The following is a 23,477-nucleotide window of genomic DNA, read 5'->3' as shown; positions in this document are numbered from 1 at the left end:
CCATGGCTGCGTGTGTACCATCTACAGGATGCACTGCAGCAACTCAGCAAGGCTTCTTCGACAGCAGCTCCCAAATCCACGACCTCTACTACCTAGAAGGATAAGGGCAGCAGGTACACGGGAACAACACCACCTGCACATTCTCCTCCATGTCACACACCATCCTGACATGGAAATATATCACCGTTCCTTCCTCGTCGCTGGGTCAAAATCTTTGAACTCCCTTCCTAACAGCACTGTGGGAGAACCTTCACCACACGGACTGCAGCCGTTCAAGAAGGCGGCTCACCACCACCTTCTGAAGAGCAATTAGGGATGGGCAATAAATGCTGCCCTTGCCAGTGCGCCCACATCCCATGAACAATTAAGAAAAAACACAGGAACAGAAGGCCATTCAGCCCATGCTGCAGTGCATCCTGTAGATGGTACACACTGCAGCCATGGTGCGCCGCTGGTGAAGGGAGTGAATGTTTAGGGTGGTGGATGGGGTGCCAATCATGCGGGCTGATTTGTCCTGGATGGTGTCAAGCTTCTTGAGCGTTGTTGGAGCTGCACTCATCCACTCTAATGGATCATGGTTGATCTGTACCTCAATTCCATTTCCCTCGATACCTTACCCAACAACAGATCCCTTTTTAACTCACTGAAATTTGCCCTCCTCCAGTTAAGCATTTTCACATTTCACTGTTCCTTGTCATTTTCCATAACTATTCTAAACCTAATGATATTGTGATCACTGTTCCCCAAATGCTCCCCCGCAAGTGGTGAAGAGAAAAAAAAATCAAGGAGTGACATCACAAGACAGCAGGTAGGTGATTGGTTGGTGAGTATTACCGCTTTTTTTGCTCTCTAAGCTCGGATAGTGTTTTAAAGTAAGAGCTGAGAAACTATAACTTGCTAATACATCATTAAATTAATAACTTAAAACTAGATAAACTAATTAGTTAATAAAACTAAATATATCAAGTGAAATAAAAGCCTTTAACTAATTAAATATATAAAAACAAGGTTAGATAGGGATGGCAGGGCAGGTGGTGTGTTGTAACTGCAGCTTGTGGGAGTTTGTGGAGTCCAGCGAAATCCCGAGCAACCACATCTGCAGTAAGTGTCTGCAACTCGAGGAACTTCGCCTCAGAGTTGTTGAGCTGGAGTCCGAGCTGCAGACATTGCGATGCATCAGGGAGGGGGAGAGTTATCGGGACGCTTTGAGCCAGGAAGCAGTCACACCCCTTAGGTTAGGTAGTAGTTTAGATTTGGTCAGTGGTCAGAAAACACTGGTGGGAGTAGTTTATACGCCCCCTAACTGCAGCTATACTGTTGGACAGAGTATTAATTAAGAAATAAGAGGAGCTTGTAAGAAAGGTAATACAATAATCGTAGGGGACTTTAATCTTCAAATAGATTGGTCAAATCAAATTGGCAAAAGTAGTTTGGAGGGTGAATTCAAGGAATGCATTCGAGTGCTTCCTAGAATAATATGTAGTGGAACCAATCAGGGAACAGGCTATTTTAGATCTTATCTTGTGTAATGAGACAGGGGTTAATTAGTAATCGCATAGTAAGGGATTCTCTGGGGTAGAGTGATCATGATATGATAGAATTTCACATTGAATTCGAGAGTGACAGACTTAAGTCTGAAACTAGAGTCTTAAACTTAAAGTCAATTACATAGATATGAGCGGCGAATTGGCTAAGGTTCATTGGGAAATTATATTAAAAGATATGATGGTAGATAAGCAGTGGAGAACATTTAAAGAAATATTTCATAATTCAACAAGTATACATTCCATTGAGGAATAAAAACTCATGGGAAAAGTGATCCATCCGTGGCTAACTAAAGAAGTTAAGGATAGCATTAGATTAAAAGAAGAGGCTTATAATGTTGCCAAGAAGAGTAGTAAGCCTGAGGATTTTTTAAAAATTCATTCATGGGATGTGGGAATCGCTGTCAAGGCCACCATTTATTGCCCATCCCTCATTGCCATTGAGAAGGTGGTGGTGAGCCACAGACTGCAACCACGGTGCGCCGGTGAAGGGAGTGAATGTTTAGGGTGGTGGATGGGGTGCGTATCAAGTAGGCTGCTTTGTCCTGGATGGTATTGAGCTTCTTGAGTGTTGTTGGAGCTGCACTCATCCAGGCAAGTGGAGTGTATTTCATCACACTCCTGACTTGTGCCTTGTAGAGGGTGGAAAGGCTTTGGGGAGTCAGGAGGAGAGTCACTCGCCACAGAATACCCAGCCTCTGACCTGCTCTTGAAGCCAAAGTATTTATGTGGCTGGTCCAGTTAAGTTTCTGGTCAATGGTGACATCAACAATGGCAATGGTAATGCCGTTGAATGTCAACGGGAGGTGGTTCGGCTCTCTCGTTAGAGATGGTCATTGCCCAGAACTTGTCTGGCGCGAATGTTACTTGCCACTTATCTGCCCAAGCCTGGATATTGTCCAGGTCTTGCTACATGCGGGCATGGACTGCTTCATTATCTGAGGGGTTGCAAATGGAACTGAACACTGTGTAATCATCAGCGAACATCCCTATTTCTGACCTTATGATGGAGGGAAGGTCATTGATGAAGCAGCTGAAGAGGGATAGGCCTAGGACACTACCGTGAGGAACTCCTGGAGCAATGTCCCGGGGCTGAGATGATTGGCCTCCCACAACCACTACCATCTTCCTTTGTGCTAGGTATGACTCCAGCCACTGGAGAGTTTTCCCCGACTCCCACTGACTTCAATTTTACTTGGGCTCCTTGGTGCCACACTCGGTCAAATGCTGTCTTGATGTCAAGAGCAGTCACTCTCACCTCACTTCTGGAATTCAGCTCTTTCGTCCATGTTTGGACCAAGGCTGTAATGAGGTCTGGAGCAGTGTGGTCCTGGCGGAACCCAAACTGAGAACCGGTGAGCAGGTTATTGGTGAGTAAGTGCCACTTGATAGCTCTGTCGACGACATCTTCCATCACTTTGCTGATGATTGAGAGTAGACTGATGGGGCGGTAATTGGCCGGATTGGATTTGTCCTGCTTTTTGTGGACAGGACATACCTGGGCAATTTTCCACATTGTTGGGTAGATGCCAGTGTTGAAGCTGTACTAGAACAGCTTGGCTAGAGGCATGGCTAGTTCTGGAGCACAGGTCTTCAGCACTACAGCCAGGATGTTGTCGGGGCCCATAGCCTTTGCTGTATCCAGTGCACTCATCCATTTCTTGATATCACATGGAGTGAATCGAATTGGCTGAAGACTGTCTTCTGTGATGGTGGGGATATCGGGAGGAGGCCGAGATGGATCATCCACTCGGCACTTCTGGCTGAAGGTGGTGGATTGGGGGAGTTTTAGAAACCAGCAAAGGATGACCAAAAAATTGATAAAGAAAGAGAAAATAGAATGAGAGTAAACGAGCAAGAAATATAAAATCAGATTGTAGGAGCTTCTACAAATATGTTAAAAGGAAGAGAGTGGCGAAAGTAAACGTGGGACCCTTATAGGCAGAGACAGGAGCAATTATAATAAGGAATAAGGAAATGGCAGAGATTTAAACAAATATTTTGTATCTGTCTTCACAGTAGAAGACACAAAAAACATACCAGAAAGAATGGAGAACCAAGGGTCTAATGAGAGTGAGGAACTTAAAGTAGTTAATATTAGTAATAATGGAACTAAAAGCCGACAAATCCCCTTGCCCTGATGGCCTACATCCTAGGGCTCGAAAAGAGGTGGCTGCAGAGATTGTGGATGCACTGGTTGTGACCTTCCAAAATGTTCTTGATTGGAAGGTACCAAATGTAACCCTGTTATTCAAGAAAGGAAGGAGAGATAAAACAGTGAACTATAGGCTAGTTAACCTGACATCGGTAGTTGGGAAAATGCTGGAATCCATTATTAAAGATGTGGTAACGGGGCACTTAGAAAATCATAATATGATTATAATCTTATGAAAGGGAAATAGTGTTTGATAAATCTATTAGAGTTTTTTGAGGATGTAGCTAGCAGGGTAGATTAAGGGGAACCAGTGGATGCAGTGTAGTTGGATTTTCAAAAGGCATTCGATAAGGTGCCACACAAAAGGTTGTTACACAAGATAAGGACTCATAGGGTTGGGGGTAATATATTAGCATGGATAGAGGATTGATTAACGGACAGAAAACAGAGTGTAGGGATAAACGGGTCATTTTCAGGTTGGCAGGCTGTAACTAGTGGGGTCTGCAAGAATCAGTGCTTGGGCCTCAGCTATTTACAATCCATATTAATGACCTAGATGAAGGGACCGAGTGTCATGTATCCAAGTTTGCTGATGATACAATGCTAGGGGTGAAAGTAAGCTGTCAGGAGGACACAAAGAGTCTGCAAAGGGATATAAACAAGTTAAGTGAATGGGCAAGAAGGTGGCAGATGGAGTATAATGTGGGGAAATGTGAAGTTATTCACTTTGGTAGAAAGAACAGAAAAACAGAATATTTTTTAAATGGTGAGAAACTATTAAATGTTGGTGTTGAGAGAGATTTGGGTGTCCTTGTACACGAAACACAAAGTTAACATGCAGGTACAGCAAGCAATTAAGAAGGCAAATGGCATGTTGGTCTTTAGCACAAAGAGGTTGGAGTACAAGAGTAAGGAAGTCTTGCTGCAATTGTACAGGGCTTTAGTGAGAACACACCTGGAGTACTGTGTAAAGTTTTGGTCTCCATACCTAAGGAAGGATATACTTGTCTAAGAGGCAGTGCAACAAAGGTTCCACTTGATTGATTCCTGGGATGAGAAGATTTCCTATGAGGAAAGATTGAGTAGAATGGGCCTATATTCTCGAGTTTAGAAGAATGAGAGGTGATCTCTTTGAAACTTAGAAGATTCTGAGAGGGTTTGACAGGTTAGATGCTGAGAGGCTCTTCTCCCTGGCTGGAGAGTCTAGAACTAGGGGACATAGTCTCAGGATAAGGGGACGGTCATTTAGGACTGAGTTGAGGAGAAACTTCTTCACTCAGAGGGTTGAGAACCTTTAGAATTCTCTATCCCAGAGGGCTGTGGATGCCCAGTCGTTGAGTATATTCAAGGCTGAGATAGATAGATATTTGGACTCTAGGGTAATAAAGAAATATGGGGATCCAGCGGGACAGTGGAGTTGAGGTAGAAGATCAGCCATGATCTTATTGAATGGCAAAGCAGGCTCAAGGGGCCGTCTGGCTTATTTCTGCTCCTAATTCAGCCCAACCAGGGAGGAACATTCTCCAGCAAGTTTTCTTGAACACATTTCACGAATTCCTCCCCCTCTTTGCTGCAATTGTACAGGGCTTTGGTGAGAACACACCTGGACTACCGTGTAAAGTTTTGGTCTCCATACTGTCCCGGTCTATATTGGGATAATTGAAGTCCCCCACCATCACTACTCTATAGTTCTTGCATCTTTCTGTAATTTGCCTGAAAATTTGCTCCTCTATCTCCTTCGCACTGGGTATAAACCCAGTAGCATAATAGCTCTTCTATTGTTCCTTAATTCTAACCAAATAGATTCTATGACCCCCTCATCTTCATCATTCCCTTTCCAGTGCTGTAATAGTTTCTTTGATCAATACTGCCACCTCCCTCCTTTCTTTCCTTCCCTAAATATTCCTGGCTATTCAGGGAAGAAAGTACCCAATCATCCCCTTCTTTGAGCCAGCTCTCTGTTATTGCCACTATATCACAGTCCCATGTGGTAACTTGAGCCTGCAACTCACCAACCTTATTTACCATGCAACGGGCATTTACGCACATGCACTCCAATCTCATCTTCGACTGCCTTACATTTGCCCCATCTGATCCCTCCTATTTCTGAACTATTTTTTATTCTAGTGCTATTTGTCCCTCCCAGTCCTCTGTGCACCTTGTTTCTCCTCTTTTATGTATCAACCTGGTGCCCATCCCCCTGCCAAATTAGTTTAAACCCTCCCCCACAGCACTAGTTAACCTCCCCAGCTCTGTTGAGGTGCAACCTGTCCATCTTGAACAGATCCCTCCTGCCTCAGGACTGGTCCCAATACCCCAGGAATCTGAAGTCCTCCCTCCTGCACCATTGCTCCAGCCATGCATTAACCTGTCTTATTCTACTATTCCTATACTCACTAGTACATGGCACAGGGAGTAATCCAGAGATTACTACCTTTGATGCCCTGCTTTCTAACTTCCTCCCTAGCTCTGAAACTCTGCCTGCAGGACCTTGACCCTTTTCCTTCCTGTATCATTAGTTCCCACATGGACCACGCCTTCTGGCTGTTCCCCCTTCCCCCCCCCCCCCCCCCCCCCCTCAAAATGTTCTGCACCCTCTCAGTGATGTCCTCTGCCCTGGCGCCAGGGGGGCAACACACCATGCGGGACTCACGTCAGCGTTTGCTATCCCCAACTATCGAATCCCCTACAACAACTGCACTTCTTTTGCCCCCCATGCAGCCGAGTCTCCCACGGTACTGTGGATTTGCTCCTGACTGCCCTCACCTGAGATATCAACACTCACTGGTATGCAACACTGAATACCCAGTTTGAGAGTTCCACCCTCCCAGGGGACTCCAGCACTGCCTGCCTGCCCGTTCCTCCTAGTCTGTCTGTTGGTTACCCACTCCCCCTCCCGCTCCACCTGAACTCTCTGTAGCTGCAGGGTGACCATCTCCTGAAACGTGCTATCCACAAAGCTCTCAGCTTCCCATATGCACTGTAATGACGCCTGCCGCCCCTCAAGCTCAAACTCTGAGCTCGAGCTCGAACAGTTGGCAGCACTTCCTGCACATATGGTTTTCCAGGACATACTAAGTGTCCTGGAGTTTCCACATGGCACAGGATATGAATGCGATGGGCCCCAGCTGTCCTGACATGTTAGCTAATAGTTATTTAAGCTCTTTGTTTAGCTTCAGGCACTTTACAGTTTATCTGACACTAAAACACTAAGCACCCACTAAAAAACACTAACCACTAAGAGCAATAACCACTAAAAACACTAACAAATGAACTAAATACTTACCGACATACCCTCGGCACTCCTCCTCGTCTTGTATCGTTACTTTTTTACTTTTTCTTTGCACAAAGTCATGGAAAATGGCAACAGGACCCCTCTCCCCAAGAATAGCTCACGGACCCATCTCTGATATTCACACTACTGAACAGCCCACTGACAGTCAATGTGTAGATTTACATATGAATGAATGCAGTCTATTGGAGGTTACAGGTACTGTTGGACTGTATCACAGCACAAATCATAGAAATTACTGTATAGGAGAAAGCTCGATCATTGGTAACTGCTGAGTTATGGTTTTTTGGCTGAGGTCACAGTGGGGCACGCAACTGCCTCCAACATCCCTGGTCTTTTTTTTTGGCGGGGGGTGGTGGGGGGGGGGGGGGGGGCGGTGGGAAGGTGGGGATTGATTACTGGAATGAGAAGGTTGTCCCATGAGGAGAGATTGAGTAGAATGGGCCTGTACTCTCTGGTGTTTAGAAGAATGAGAGGTGATCTCATTGAAATATACAAGATTCTGAGGGGGCTTGACAGGATAGATGCTGAGAGGCTGTTTCCCCTGGCTGGAGAGTCTAGAACTAGGGGGCATAGTCTCAGGATAAGGGGTCGGCCATTTAGCACTGAGGTGAGGAAAAATTTCTTCACTCAGAGGGTTGTGAATGCTGAGTCCTCGAGTATATTCATGGCTGAGATGGATAGATTTTTGGACTCTAGGGGAATCAAGGGATATGGGAATCTGTCGGGAAAGTGGAGTTGAGGTCGAAGATCAGCCATGATCTTAGTGAATGGCGGAGAAGGCTCGAGGGGCCGTATGGCTTACTCCTGCTCCTATTTCTTATGTTCTTATGGAAGGCAGACAATTATATGATCAAATACAGTGCACCCATACCATAACTCAAGTATGAATGATGTACTACCTGGATCTACAGGTTTAAATGAAACATAGGTATGGTAGTTCTATTATGGTTCACCTTCTTTTGTACCCAGAGTTCTATAATAGGTAGCAATACATTTTGTACATGAATATTGATATGCTTTTGTCAAAATAAAGCTAGAAGAAATTAGCACCATCTGTCACAGAGAACCCACCAGCTGAGTTCATGCTAGTTTAAAAAAAAACAAAATGCTACAGCCAGAAGGAACAGATACACAGACACACAGATTAAAATTAAAAGAAACATGAACTGAATCTTCTTGTTTACATACCAGTGTGGAGTCTGCACTTTCAGTTTCAGTCAGGTGAAAAAGTGCCATTAAAGCCTCTGAATTCAATGAATGCCTAGGCTCTTTTTTGTTACTTGAATTGTTCACGAGAGAATCTAGTGCTGTACTAGTTGTACAGAGTTCTTCAGGACATCCCGAAGAGCCTGAGGAAACCTAAAACACATTGGATTTAATTAATATTGTGCTTTTATAAACTTATCCATTCACTTCACATATTCTATCCCACAACTCAAGAGTCTGCAACTGGCTTTATGTTCTATTTGTGGAGAAACTTTATAACTGGAGCCTTGCTTCACTGAAGACAAAATCTCAACCATTCGGGGGTTTGGGGGTTTAAGAGATTCGAGTTCATATCAGTTCTCAAAGTAGGGTCCTGCACCACTGTCACTTCTTGCAGAAATACACATACTACTAAATGATACACTGTGTGACAATAAGGAATGTCTTGAAACACAAGTCAAAACAGACAAGAATGCGAAGAACAGTTCTGTGCAATGCATTTTCCTTTATTACCATTTTCCAGAATTTAGGACTACAGCAGGGCTGAAAATATTATGAATTTTATTGAAGCACTGTTTTAAATTGGGTTATGCATAGTGGAGCCAGTTCTTGCACAGACATGAGCATAATTAAAAATAATAAAATCAAAGAAAAAATTCCACAGAGCATGCAAGTTTTATCCTTTTCATTAGGATAAACTCATTTCGATTAGAGGATAGTGCCACTTTGATATCATTAAAACTCAATGTGTTTGCACAGATGTTGTATTCATCAACACATTTTGAACTGTGGAACAGTCTACAAATAAGGAATGTAAAACTTCTTTTTAAAAAAAAGTCACACATGAGACCAAAACAAAATCAGTCAAATTTCTTCAAGGGACCTGGGTGTCCTTGTACAAGGCAAATGGTATTTTGGCCTTTATTACAAGAGGATCAGAGTACAGGAGTAAAGATGTCTTACTGCAATTATATTGGGCCTTGGTGAGACCGCACCTGGAGTATTACGTACAATTTTGGTCTCCTTACCTAAGAAAAGATATACTTGCCATAGAGGGAGTGCAAAGATGGTTCACCAGACTGATTCCTGGGATGGTGGGATTGTCGTATGAGGAGAGATTGAGTAGACTAGGCCTGTATTCTCTAGAGTTTAGAGGAATGAGAGGTGATCTCATTGAAACATACAAAATTCTTACAGGGCTCAACAGGATAGATGCAGGGAGGATGTTTCCCCTGGTTGGGGTGTCTAGAACCAGGGGTCACAGTCTCAGAATAAGGGGTAGGCCATTTAGGACCGAGATGAGGAGAAATTTCTTCACTCAGAGAGTGGTGAATCTTTGGAATTCTTTACCCCAGAGGGCTGTGGAGGCTCAGTCATTGAGTACATTCAAAACAGAGATCGATAGATTTCTAGATATTAAAGGCATCAAGGAGTATGGGGATAGTGCAGGAAAACGGCGTGGAGGTAGAAGATCAGCCATGATCTTGTTGAATGGCGGAGCAGGCTCGAGGGGCTGTATGGCCTACTCCTGCTCCTATTTCTTATGTTCTTAACCCATCTCTACGCAGTGGCCAAGACAAGGCAGGGGAGAGGAGAAATAAAAAAAACCACTGCACAGAGATGCAAGATGGTTATGACAGGGTCAAAATATATCAAGAGCGTCTGTGGCCATATTTGCAAGTTGGTTCAGGTCTTACAACACAAGATTCTATGATGAGCTGCTGAATTTGCAGCCTATTGGATCCAAAATGGATGTCAAATTAATCAAAAATTACATGCAAATCCAAAATTTATTTAGATTACTAAATGACATATACAGAATGATAGCTGGGTTAAAACATGAGGAAATATGGAAGAAAAGGGCATTTCACCCATTACTTTCAGATAATAGGCTCCATTCGAGTTATTTATTTCCTGAAAGTGACCAACCATAGTTAAAACCTCATGGATAATGCTATGCATAACTCTTAGTCAGTCTCTACCCCCTCCCCCAATCATGAAATCTTCAGAATATAACACCTAACCTACACTTGTATTCAGTCCTGATGAGCTACATTCCACAGATAACATTCCCATGGACCTAGCAACACAGGAACCACAAGATAGTTAAACTTATCCTTATAAACTTTAATGCCATTTTAAAAGGATATTAATCTATTTTTTAAGATTGTCTGAAAAATCCCTTAAAGGAAAGAATAATGTGGAAGAAAGATTATTTTTGGTTCCATAGACATCAAACAATGCAAATTTATTATAGTCCTAACAGTTTTCTAGTAACAATATCACTGACATGTCAATTTTTTAAAGCCATTTTATGCTGTGATTTACTAGTTTGTGTCTGAATAAAACTGCAAAGTCTAAACAGCTACATTCATTTTCTTTTTTTTTTAATAGGGATAAACATACAAAGTGGTTATAAGGTTAAGAACCAGGTCCCCATCAAGAGTACTGGCTGTAGCTGTAATTTTTCAGTGAACGATGACGTCTCATCTTTCTAAAAAGCTTCAAAACCTGTTGGATTAATGTTGATGCATCGGTCCAACAAAGGATTCTGATCAGCCAGTCATCCAGGCCTTAGTCCAAGAATTTTTTTTAAAAATTCGATCCTGGGATGTGGGCGTCGCTGGTGAGGCCGGCATTTATTGCCCATCCCTAATTGCCCTTGAGAAGGTAGTGGTGAGCCGCCTTCTTGAACCGCTGTAGTCCGTGTGGTGAAGGCTCTCCCACAGTGCTGTTAGGAAGGGAGTTTCAGGATTTTGACCCAGCAACGATGAAGGAACGGCGATATATTTCCAAGTCAGGATGACGTGTGACTTGGAGGGGAACGTGCAGGTGGTGTTGTTCCCATGTGCCTGCTAAATGCCACCAACATACACAAGAACTTGAATATTATGAGTTCTAATAGGAGACCAAATAGAAATACATTGTATTCATAATTGATCCATTACTGATTAAACTGTTATAAAACCCAACTAGTTCACTAATATCCTTCAGGGAAGGGAATCTGCCAGTCCTGCCCAGTATGGCCTACGTGACTCCAGTCCCGCACTATGTGGTTGACTTAATGCCCTCAGGACAACTAGGGATGGACACTAAATATTGCCTTATCACATCCAAAGAGCACACATATATATATATATATATATATATATTTTTTTTTTTTAAATATAAAAGTAAAGCTTTCCTGCAGCCCTTTTAATCCCAATTTGAAAGTATACATCCTGAAGATTCATGGTTGCTAGTTAGTCTCTCAGGTAAACATCTCACTTCTCGTGGTAATGTAAAATGTTTCCTATATTCTGAAAGAATACAGAACCCTTGGGTTCAAAGTAACGTCTCTCTCCCCGGTTCATTGTTCCCCCTAACTTCCTGAAGTTGATAGTTCCGACAGACACTAGTATCTTGCCAAAGTGGCTATTCTTCATGGCAGTGACTATCAGCAAGCTTTCATTTGCAAGTGGTATCAGAGCTGTTCCCCTCCTTAATCCTGGAGTGCTGAGGTCAACTGTAGCATCTAGCTCAGACCAATGAACCCAGCACAGATCAAGTATTGAACCTATGACTTTCCTAGTCTGTATAACTCAGCTACTCATTGAATAAAGTTGCTGAGCCATCATAGAGCAGCTTAAAATCTTCAAGTTGTTTGGGGACTGCAAAGCAGAAATCAAACTCGACTGTTTCTGACCAATGATTATCCTTTCTAATCATCTCTTCAAAACTCGATTGGCCGGCACGTCTAAGGGCTGTATGTGCAACTGTCTTCTGAATTTTGGGGGAACTTCTTAACAGTAGAGAGCACAACACTACCTGAAATTCTCATACCTACAGATCCAAAAAGAAATGGTCTTACTCCTCAAATTGTTGCATGCAGCCCTCACTGGCATCTTCTCCAGCAACTCAGTCCTCCTACACTGAACACTCAGAATCCAGAGGTAAGGAGAAAGTCTGGTTGTACTTGAAGTAATACAGACTATAGGCATGGTAGCATAGTGGTTATGTTACTGGACTAATAATCCAAACGCCTAAGACGAATAATCCAGAGTCATAAGTTCAAATCCCACCACGGCAGCTGGGGAATTTAAATTCAATTCATTAAATAAAATCTGGAATAAAAAAAAACTAACATCAGCCATAAAACTACCAGATTGTCGTAAAAACCCATCTGGTTCACTAGTGTCCTTTAGGGAAAGAAACCTGCCGTCCTTACATAGTCTAGCCTACATGTGACTCAGAGCAACGTGGTTGATTCTTAATCGCCCTCTGAAATGGCCTAGCAAGCCACTCACTTGTACAATCTCACTACGAAAAGTCATAACACAAATAAAACCGGACGGACAACCGGACACGACAAAAGTAAACCAAGCCCAGTCGACCCTGCAAAGTCCTCCTCACTAACATCTGGGAACTTGTGCCAAAATTGGGAGAGCTGTCCCACAGACTAGTCAAGCAACAGCCTGACAGTTATGCTCACAGAATCATACCTTTCAGCCAACGTCCCAGACAACGTTCCATCACCATCAGTCAGGAGGGAGTAGCCCTGGGAGTCCTCAACATTGACTCTGGACCCTATAAAATCTCATGGCATCAGGTCAAACATGGGCAAGGAAACCTGCTGCTGATTATCACCTACCGCCCTCCCTCAGCTGATGAATCAGTCCTCCTCCATGTTGAGCACCACTTGTAGGAACACTGAGGGTAGCAAGGGCACAAAATGTACTCTGGGTGGGGGACTTCAATGTCCATCACCAAGAGTGGCTCGGTAGCACCACTACTGACCGAGCCCTGAAAGACACAGCTGCCAGACTGGGCCTGTGGCAGGTGGTGAGGGAAAAACCTACTTGACCTCATCCTCACTAATCTACCTGTCGCAGATGCATCTGTCCGTGACAGTATTGGTAGGAGTGACCACCGCACAGTCCTTATGGAGACGAAGTCCCGTCTTCATACTGAGGACACCATCCAACTTGTTGTGTGGTATTAACACCGTACTAAATGGGATAGATTCAGAACAGATTTACCAGCTCAAAACTGGGCATCCATGAGGTGTTGTGGGCCATCAGCAGCAGCAGAATTGTATTCCAGCACAATCTGTAACCTCATGGCCCGGCATATTCCTCACTCTACCATTACCAACAAGCCGGGGATCAACCCTGATTCAACGAGGAGAGTAGAAGAGCATGCCAGGAGCTTCACCAGGTGTACCTACAAATGAGGTGCTACCACACAGGACGACATGCATGCTAAACAGCGGAAGCAACATGCTATAGACAGAGCTAAGCGATTCCACAACCAACGGATCAGATCAAAGCTCTGCAGTCCTGCCACATCCAGTCGTGAATGGTGGTGGACAATTAAACAACTAAGGGTAGGAAGAGGCTCTGTAAACATCCCCATCCTCAATGATGGCAGAGTCCAGCACGCGAGTGCAAAAGACAAGACTGAAACATTTGCAACCATCTTCAGCCAGAAGTGCCGAGAAGATGATCCATCTCGGCCTCCTCTCAATATCCCCACCATCACAGAAGCCAGTCTTCAGCCAATTCGATTCACTCCACGTGATATCAAGAAACGGCTGAGTGCACTGGATACAACAAAGGCTATGGGTCCCGACAACATCCCAGCTGTAGTGCTGAAGTCTTGTGCTCCAGAACTAGCTGCACCCCTAGCCAAACTGTTCCAGTATAGCGACAACACTGGCATCTACATGACAATGTGAAAAATTACCCAGGTATGTCCTGTCAACAAAAAGCAGGACAAATCCAATCTGGCCAATTACCATCCCATCAGTCTACTGGAAGATGTCGTCCACAGTGCTATCAAGCGGCACTTACTCACCAATAACCTGCTCACCAATGCTCAGTTTGGGTTCCGCCAGGACCACTTGGCTTCAGACCTCATTACAGCCTTGGTCCAAACATGGACAAAAGAGCTGAATTCCAGAGGTGAGGGGAGAGTGACTGCCCTTGACATCAAGGCAGCATTTGACCGAGTGTGACACCAAGGAGCCTTAGTAAAATTGAAGTCAATGGTAATCAGGGGGGAAACTCTCCAGTGGTTGGAGTTGTACCTAGCACAAAGGAAGATGGTAGTGGTTGTTGGAGGCCAATCATCTCAGCCCCAGGACATTGCTGCAGGAGTTCCTCAGGGCAATGTCCTAGGTTCAACCATCTTCAGCTGCTTCATCAATGACCTTCCCTCCATCATAAAGTCAGAAATGGGGATGTTCGCTGATGATTATACAGTGTTCAATTCATGCCCCCATGCAGCAAGACCTGGACGACATCCAGGCTTGGGCTAATAAGTGGCAAGTAACATTTGCGCCAGGCAATGACCATCTGCAACAGGAGAGAATCTAACCACCTCCCCTTGACATTCAACAGCATTACCATCGCCAAATCCCCCACCATCAACATCCTGGGGGTCACCATTGACCAGAAACTTAACTGGACCAGCCACATAAATACTGTGGCTACAAGAGCAGGTCTGAAGCTGGGTATTCTGCGGCAAGTGACTCACCTCCCGACTCCCCAAAGCCTTTCCACCATCTACAAGGCACAAGTCAGGAGTGTAATGGAATACTCTCCACTTGCCTGGATGAATGCAGCTCCAACAACACTCAAGAAGCTCGACACCATCCAGGACAAAGCAGCCCGCCTGACTGCCACCCCCACCACCCTAAACATTCACTCCCTTCACCACCGGCGCACCATGGCTGCGGTGCGTACCATCCACAGGATGCACTGCAGCAACTCGCCAAGGTTTCTTCGACAGCACCTCCCAAACCCCCGACCTGTACCACCTAGAAGGACAAGGGCAGCAGGCACATAAGAACACCTCCACCTGCACGGTCCCCTCCAAGTCACACACCATCCCGACTTGGAAATATATCGCTGTTCCTTTCTCATCGCTGGGTCAAAATCCTGGAACTCCCTTCCTAACAGCACTGTGGGAGAACCTTCACCACATGGACTGCACCGGTTCAAGGCGGCGGCTCACCACCACCTTTTTCAAGGGCAATTAGGGATGGGCAATAAATGCTGTCTTTGCCAGTGATGCCCACATCCCATGAGCAAATTAAAAAAAAAGTTGAGTATGGTAAGCTGGCATTTTAGCAACCATGCCCCGGAGAAGTTTCATGTTTTCTTGGTGCTTTCAACAACTTGTACCTTGATAAGCAAGCGACTTTATGGAATTCATGGCTCAAGGAGCTGGATTTTAGGAATCTCTGTAGACTTCAAAAACGTCAATTAGGCAGATCTATATTGCTGAATGCTTCAGTCTGCTGTCCTGTTTCAAGCATGGAAAACACCAATGTGGATTTTTACAAAGGTTTGGTTATTTAATTAAGATTGTATATATCAGCCACCTCCAACTACAATTGAAACCTGTGCTACAGCTGTACTAACTTTGGTGGGTGGTTAGTTTCAAGTGGATTTAAAAAGAAACCTTGAGCATACAGCTATTTTGTCTTTTAAAACCTCGTGAGTAAAAAATGGCACCTTGCCCTGCAGTAAGGATTTCCTGTTCTTAGTTTGTACGTAGAACATCTCAAGAGATTCTACTGCAGAGTTCCTGAGTGCCCATGGGAACTCAATTGTCAGTCTGGTTAATGAGCAACTGTTGCAAATTGTCCCACGTTGAGTTTTAGGACAGGCCACAAACGGAGACAGGAAGTCCAGTATCCTGGGAATGTCTGAGCCAATGATAACTTTAGCATGTCTATAAACAGAGTTCCTGCTGATGCAAGGGATTCACATGATGTGAAATCCCAGTTCAGAGGCTAGGTGGGAGTTCAATCAACTGAAATTAAACTACATCCCAGAATGTTTTCTCCTCTTAACAATCCTCTTTTCTCTTCTTTCTCCCCCCACCCCCCCAACCCCACAGAGAGCACCCACAACAATGCAGCATTCCCTCAGTACTCCACTGATTGTCAGCTTGAACTTTGCACTCAAGTCCTGACACTTGGCTCAGCAGTAACACTCTGGTAACTTTGGAGACAGGTTATACCACGTTGATTTGAGCCACTTCTGGAACCAAAGGTTGGTGCTGTCGTGGGTAGTAGGGCGGGATGGGGAAAGAGAAAGGAGACCCAACCAAAATGACCACATAAAGGGTCAAGTTTCTTAGCCACAGGCTATTCTCTCCTTCTCCAATGAATGAGTGTTAATTGAATGTGGAGATTTAACAAATCACAAAAATATTAATTAAGCAGAGGCATGAATAACGAGACACGGTGTCTTCCTGAATTTCATGGGCGAGAATGTTTTAAATGCTGACCATTGAAAGAAGCATACAATGGTCTAAAAGGTTTCCCTTGGTTCTACAAGATTACTGTGAAATCATGGAAGAATTTCTCCTAAGTACAAGAACATTAATCTGGTTAAGTCCAATGTTGTAATGAACCTTTCGTCAATTGGATTCTTGACTGAATGAAGATCTATTTTTTCATTTGTATTCAATTAACTGGCAAGAGAAAGATTTGCAATTATATCATATCTTGTTACATCTATCTCACAATTAATTACTTTGAAAGTGCAGCAAAATATGTAAGCAAATATGGTAGCCATTTCGCACACAAGATCCCACAAACAGCAAAAAGATGAACAACCAGTTAATCTAATTTTTGGTTGATGGAGGAATATTGACAAAGACAAATGGGATGTTTTATCAGCCACCTGAACCCTTAGAACAGGCAGATGGAGCCTCAGTTTAACAGCTCATCCACAGGATGGCACCTCTGACAATACAGCATTCTTTGTACCGCACTAGAGTGTTAGCCTACATTATGTGCTCAACTTCTAGAGTGGAGTTTGAATCCACACCTTCCAACACTGTGGCAAGGGTACTACCACCTGAGCCAAGCTAACACTTGAACGTAAAATAAAATTACCTGCTATTTTCATAGTACAGTGTTTCTTTCAGTCAGTCAGGAGTCAGGCTTTCTCCTTCGTCAGGTTCACCTGATGAAGGAGAAAGCCTCCGAAAGCTTGTGATTTTCAAATAAAATTGTTGGACTATAACCTGGTGTTGTAAGATTCTTTACAATTGTCAACCCCAGTCCATCACCGGCATCTCCACATCATGACTAATGAAATTGGTAATAGCACCTGCATAAGGTATCTAAGTACAGACAAGATTAATGAGTTATGCAAATAATATTTAACAAAAGATCAACAGACAAAAGCAAGGGACTTTGGAACCATGAGCATATACAATGCATAAATCTTTCCAATCAAGGTCTATTTCCTAGAACAGCAAAAGACCACCTGATTAACCAAATACTCGAAGTGTCACTTTATTCGTAGCAAAAACAAGCAGTTTCTTCATATCTCCTGCAAGTCTAACCAACAGCCAGCACTTCTCATATTTGATGGGTCAACCTGTAGTACTTTCTCCATAGACATTTGTGGTCTCACCCTCAGCTTGCCTCATCTGGAACTTCCAAAACTCTGATTCCTGTAAGCTATTCTAGAAGCTTAATTACCTCTTTTGTGCCCAGCACTACTTTTACTCAACAACTCAACTCTTTAAAGCCCAAGTTGATCCAATACTTCAATACTATTTTCATTATCTTAGGAAGCTCAAACATTACCACCCTCCCCTACAATTCTCCCGGATAGGGTACAAGAAAAAGCTTGATGCCCGATAGGCGATCCCTCTCTCACCTCTAGCCTCAAACTGCCTTCTTTTCCTCCACAGCAGCCTTTGTGGTCTATCTTTATTTTACTAATATTAATATACTCCCCTCAGCTCTTCCCTCTCACTCCTCCTGTTACAAATATATTAACTTACACACTCTTCCTATACCTTGTAGCATGAGTGTGCTGAAAACCAGACTCATCAGTCTCTTAAGCTAATTGATTCATTCCCAAGACCTCAAAACATTGGAACTGCTAACTCCCTCAGTCGACCCGTACTCCAACCGTATTGGTTACTTTCTGATTTATCTGTTCTAATCTCGTTCTTTTCAACCTTGGTGGTGTACTGGACTATGGGCTTCGGCCTATCTTAATTAAAAGCAAAACCACAAGACATCAAACAATACGTGAAAACCCAACATCTGCTGCCAAGTTCTGAGCAGATGCCTGAGAAAAGTTTGAACTTATAACCTTTAAGGAGGAATATGTGTTTCAAGTTGCAGAAATGAAGCCAACTTTTACATGAAGGTATTGAGCAGAACACACAGGATAAGAGAGAACGACGTGACAGAAAATGAACTGCACCGTGGAGTCAACAGACAACATATTTGTTTCCTGTATCGGAAATGGCATGTGGTTTATCACCAAATAAAGCAATCAAACCAGTACAATAAATTTCACAAATGTTTTATTTCAGAACTTATATAATGTTGTTCATTTTACAGCATTATTTTGAATACATCCTTGCAGTATTATTGAAAACTATATACATATTTGTACAATTTGCAAAATGAAACTTAAGGGAACTCGGACTGGATCATGTATGGCCACATGCAAGATCCTTGGTCACATCAGCCCTTGTATTGGATGATGGCCTCACATTCCCCACCATCTGACATTTACAGCACTTAAAGCTTTGAATGACAGCATCCTGGAGCTACAAATAACAGGGTAATTGATTAACTACAGAGCCAACCTGCCCTGCCAACTGCACTCAGGCAATCTCGTCATGCTACTGTGCATCTACACAAGGACTGCAGTTTGATACTTAGGATTCTCTGTTATCTCGTGAATACATTCTCCCCCCCCCCCCAGTCTGGGAGTGGGAGGAACAATGGCTAGCATCTGTCCACAGTGATGGTCCCCCTTTTACTGGACTTTGTTGGTGGCCCTATGGAATACCCTGCCCAAAATGTGAAGATTTCTGTGCTTGGCAGCAAAGTGCACATATTGAATTCCTTGTCTGGTGGATTTGATTTATTTTCTCTCATTTTTGTTCTCCATCGCCAAAATGTCTTGGAGCTAGTCATAGAGCATGGATAAATAATCACCTATGGAGAAAGGGAAGAATATTTTCAACTAAATAATATTTTCAATTAATTGAATTTTGAATATTCATGCAAAATTATTCCAGAAGGCAAAAGAATCTTTACTTCAACTACACCAAACGATTATGGGCATGAAAGTGTATGCAAGATTTACAAGACCTTGCTAATTAATTGCAACTTATTACAGAAGGATTTACAAATATTGTTATAATGCGAGTACATTAAAGAACCCTCACTTACCAGAATTAGTTGGGTCAGAGTAGGTGTTTGCTACCTTGCGCACAAGATCATAAACATTTGCGGTCTTTTCTCTGGCCATATAGCGGTGCATTTCTCCACCATTGGCTGTGCTATCAAATATATTTCCAGTCCTGGGCATAGTGAGAAAATGATTTTTACTGCAATTATAAGCTTTTCACAGCTCTCGATTGTTAGTATCAATCTGCTGCCAAGAAATGTACCTCTTAGTTAAAATACACGCACTTAGGTAAAATAATTCATCAACAAAAAGGCCTGAGCTGCACGGTTCCTTCAGTGAGCATTTTCCACCCTTTGTTGCCAGAGCTCTACAAGTTGGGTACAGTGATAGATTTTAATTTCAACTAACTTCCAATCGATAGTTTAACTGATGATACATAATAAGTTAAAGTGTGTTGGATCAAATTATTCTCGGTGAGCTGAACATGCAATAACTAAAAGAGCTTTTAAGACACACAGTCCTAGAAGTGAACCTCTCATCTCCTTCCACTCCACCCCTTCCTGAAGGTATTGACTCACGTGAAGGTCAATTTGATGAATTATAGCAGACCTCCAGTACCTCATACAAGTGGTCATTCTTCATAGGGAGCCGAAGCAGGCAGTAGGCTCTCTGATTTGGGGGGTGGGGGGGGGGGGGGTGGGGTGTGGAGGGAAAGAGGGAGGAATAAAAATAAAAAGGAAAAGGAAAAGAAGATAGCGCACAAGAGTGAGTGAGAGAGATAGTGTGAGTAGATAGACAGACAGACAGATACACAGTCATAACTAAGCCTAATCCTTACACAGAGAGACAACTACACTTTTCACTAGGGCTTGCCAAGTGTTTTTTGCCCCTCCATAGCTCTGGGAGGCAAAGAACAATAGTGATGCCTCTACTGCAGCTCCAGCTGAGACTACCTGACAGCATCTTGCTACTCTCCATGGCTTAATACCACACTACATGGTGCACTAATCCACTAAATCACAGCCACAGACGTGTGCGTGGTGCCTGGTTAATTTAAACACAACATGCAGATAACTTTCTGCTTTTATTTAAAGGAACCTTTTTTTTGCCAAACTATTACTTGTTGACTTTTGGGCAGTTCTGATTTCACTGCCAAAGGAAACCATTAACATTAAATGCAAAAATTCAACTATACCGTTTCTTCAACTCCAGATTTCCCAAGGCAGCCAGGCTTTTCTCCTCTTAAAAGTTTAAGCCGTTTGCTTAGTTGCTCCACTAAGTGTTCTCTATTTTCAATTTCTGTAAATTGAAACACCCTCTTGCTTCTAACACCAACAATGATTGGATTGGGGAGGAGACTTGTGTCCTCCATCTTCTCCACAGTAACCACCTGTCAATGAAAAACAATCATGTCCCAGCACTGTTTATTGCAGAAACCGCAGCTGTTGCAATATTAACCAACTTAAAAGGGATATTTTTCTTTGAATCGACTGCCAAGAAAGAAATTTAAAACATTCAACCAATAGAAAGCAATATCTCGTTCCAATATTCTCTAACAGCCGCCAACATTCTTTGTACACTTCCACCAAACACACTCTCCTTCACCAGCAAGTTTGAGGGAGTGGTGGAAGAGGAGGAAGCAAAGGAACAAATAATTAGGCTTACATTGTGACTTTGTTATAAGGCAATAGATATACATCAAACAAGGTCAGAAGGGAATCATGAGGTTTTTAAAAATTTATTAATACGTAGCTCTGTTGTGGAGCACCCTCCCTGGATAATTATCCAAAGAACAATTTTTTAAAAATTAACTTGTAATTGATACTAGCAGGTTTCAGTACCAGACAGTGTTTGCTGGACTACAAAGCAAAGACTCTTGCCAGTTCTGGGTTACTTGCAGAGGGGCCTGTTTCAGTGGGCCACCTCAGTCATTGGCACACCAGAAGGGCAGTCTTAAGATCTTGACCGGATAATAGAAAAAAGATTCCTTTTGCAAACAAAGTTTATTAGGCAACAAGAGGGCAAAGGCAGTTTTCCATATTGATATATATTCAGGAATTTTAAAAAGGTATCGTTTACTCAAATAATACACCTTAGATAGATGTACAAAAGTTTCTCGGACTACACCGTTTTAAATTCTAGCCAGAGTTGACCAAGGCAAGACGAGACCTGGCTGTCCTTGTACACCAGTAGCATTCAGGTGCAGCAAGCAGTTAGGAAGGCGAATGGTATGTTGGCCTTCATTGCAAAAGGATGTGAGTACAGGAGCAGGGATGTCTTACTGCAGTTATACAGGGCCTTGGTGAGACCACATCTGGAGCATTGTGTGCAGTTTTGGTCTCCTGAGGAAGGATGTCCTTGCCATGGAGGGAGTGCAACAAAGGTTTACCAGACTGATTCCTGGGATGGCAGGACTGACATATGAGGAGAGATTGGGCCAACTAGGCCTATATTCACTAGAGTTTAGAAGAATGAGAGGGATCACATTGAAACATATAAAATTCTAACAAGACTAGACAGGCTAGATGCAGGGAGGATGTTCCCAATGGCTGGGGAGTCCAGAACCAGGGGTCACAGTCTCAGGATACGGGGTATGCCATTTAGAACTGAGATGAGGAGAAGTTTCTTCACTCAAAGGGTGGTGAACCTGTGGAATTCTCTAGCACAGAAGGCAGTGGAGGCCAAGTCATTAGATGTATCCAAGGAGGAGATAGATATATTTCTTAATGCTAAAGGAATCAACGGATATGGGGAAAAAGCAGGAACAGGGCACTGAGTTAGACGATCAGCCATGATCATTTTGAATGGTGGTGCAGGCCCGAAGGGCTGAATGGCCTACTCTTGCTCTTATTTTCTATGTTTCTATTTAGTTCTTCTATACTAGAGCACAGTGCACAGTACCTCTTGGAGTGGAATTATCACATGGCAGCTGCCTTCCTCCTTGCTGGCAAAGCAGATGTAATTTTCTGAAGTATACAACTTCCCTGCAGTATGGCATTGGCTATATGGCGTCCACAGGAAACAGTCCACTATCTCGTCGAGCTTCTCCACCCGTGGAAGCCTGAAACAGGCCCGGAAATACTCCGTCTGCATCCTAGCTTCAAGATCCCTGTAGCAAAATGAACAGAAAGCATAGTTGAGGATCACTTTAAAATTAAATGGAAGGCTCAGCTTAAATGACAAGTCTTAATTTAAGACTGTGGCCTTTCATTTAAAGAAGTCACAGGTTAGTATTTACAGTACAGTTTCTAATTCAAAATTCTTACCCCCACCTCAATTCATATATGAGCCTTGACAATACGTTGACAGGCTATTCAACTGTGGAAGACATCAATGGAAACCCTGATATGATGCTAAACTGGTATACACATTTCCAGCATGGGGCGTTGTATAGTGATCAAGAGCAGAAACCATGGCCAAAATGTTTTGCTTCCCCAGAAATTCCAATTGTAGCACCCCAACCACTGCCCTAGCTCAGATCAGCTAACTCAGCCAATATGAAGGGGTGGGGGGGGGGAGGGAATTACTCCTATGACCTTCCTGCACTCTGTGGTTCAAAAACAGAATGACTACCACAGCCCAGAGGGACTTATCAAGGTTTCAAAGCACAACTGAAATGGCTTTGTAACATTATATAGAGTATATCACAAGTATATCCCAACTCTCATAGCACAACTCCTACAATTAACACAAGTATTAGTGGAAAGCAGTCAGGGAAAACAGGACAACCAGCCAAAGGCCACATGTCACAAATCATTCTCAATTAATTTATGCAAAGAGACACCAAGAAGAGTGGGTGTTGGTCATCAAGATCTAGGTAAAGATTGTTTGGCATTAATGGGAATTTCTGAGACCACCTCATAAGCAGCTTGGGATAACATTTAAACTCCAAATAGCTGTTTAAAAGGAATCCATATGGCCAAATGCATACCAGGTAAGCTCAAACACTGGATTAATTCAGCATTTAAAAAAAGTCCTGCTTGCCTCCATGACTGTCTCACTTGCACAACAGGAGACATTATACTAGAAGTAAAATTTTTATGCCAATGCTTTAGAGAACATACAAATTAATTGAAACAAGATGCAGAACAATCTCAAATTAACAAAAA

General features: G+C 43.1%; 1 protein-coding gene across 6 annotated transcripts in view; it reads right to left on the bottom strand.

The window, feature by feature from the left end:
* LOC137322960 (TBC1 domain family member 8) overlaps positions 1-23,477 on the bottom strand; it is a 110,090-nt gene that overhangs the window by 30,446 nt on the left and 56,167 nt on the right. For all 6 annotated transcript variants that reach the window (XR_010963261.1, XM_067986224.1, XM_067986225.1 and 3 more), the window contains exons 6-8: positions 22,270-22,477; positions 20,564-20,758; positions 8,183-8,353 (exon numbers count right to left, since the gene is read on the bottom strand). Coding sequence is in view for 5 of the 6 variants with exons in the window: in XM_067986224.1 (XP_067842325.1) it covers positions 8,183-8,353; positions 20,564-20,758; positions 22,270-22,477 (574 nt within the window). In the remaining variant the exon portion in view is untranslated. The remainder of the gene's footprint in view (positions 1-8,182; positions 8,354-20,563; positions 20,759-22,269; positions 22,478-23,477) is intronic.

This window comes from Heptranchias perlo, chromosome 6, assembly GCF_035084215.1.
Source record: "Heptranchias perlo isolate sHepPer1 chromosome 6, sHepPer1.hap1, whole genome shotgun sequence".
NCBI classification, from domain to species: domain Eukaryota; kingdom Metazoa; phylum Chordata; class Chondrichthyes; order Hexanchiformes; family Hexanchidae; genus Heptranchias; species Heptranchias perlo.
This window is presented reverse-complemented; position numbering and strand designations above follow the sequence as displayed.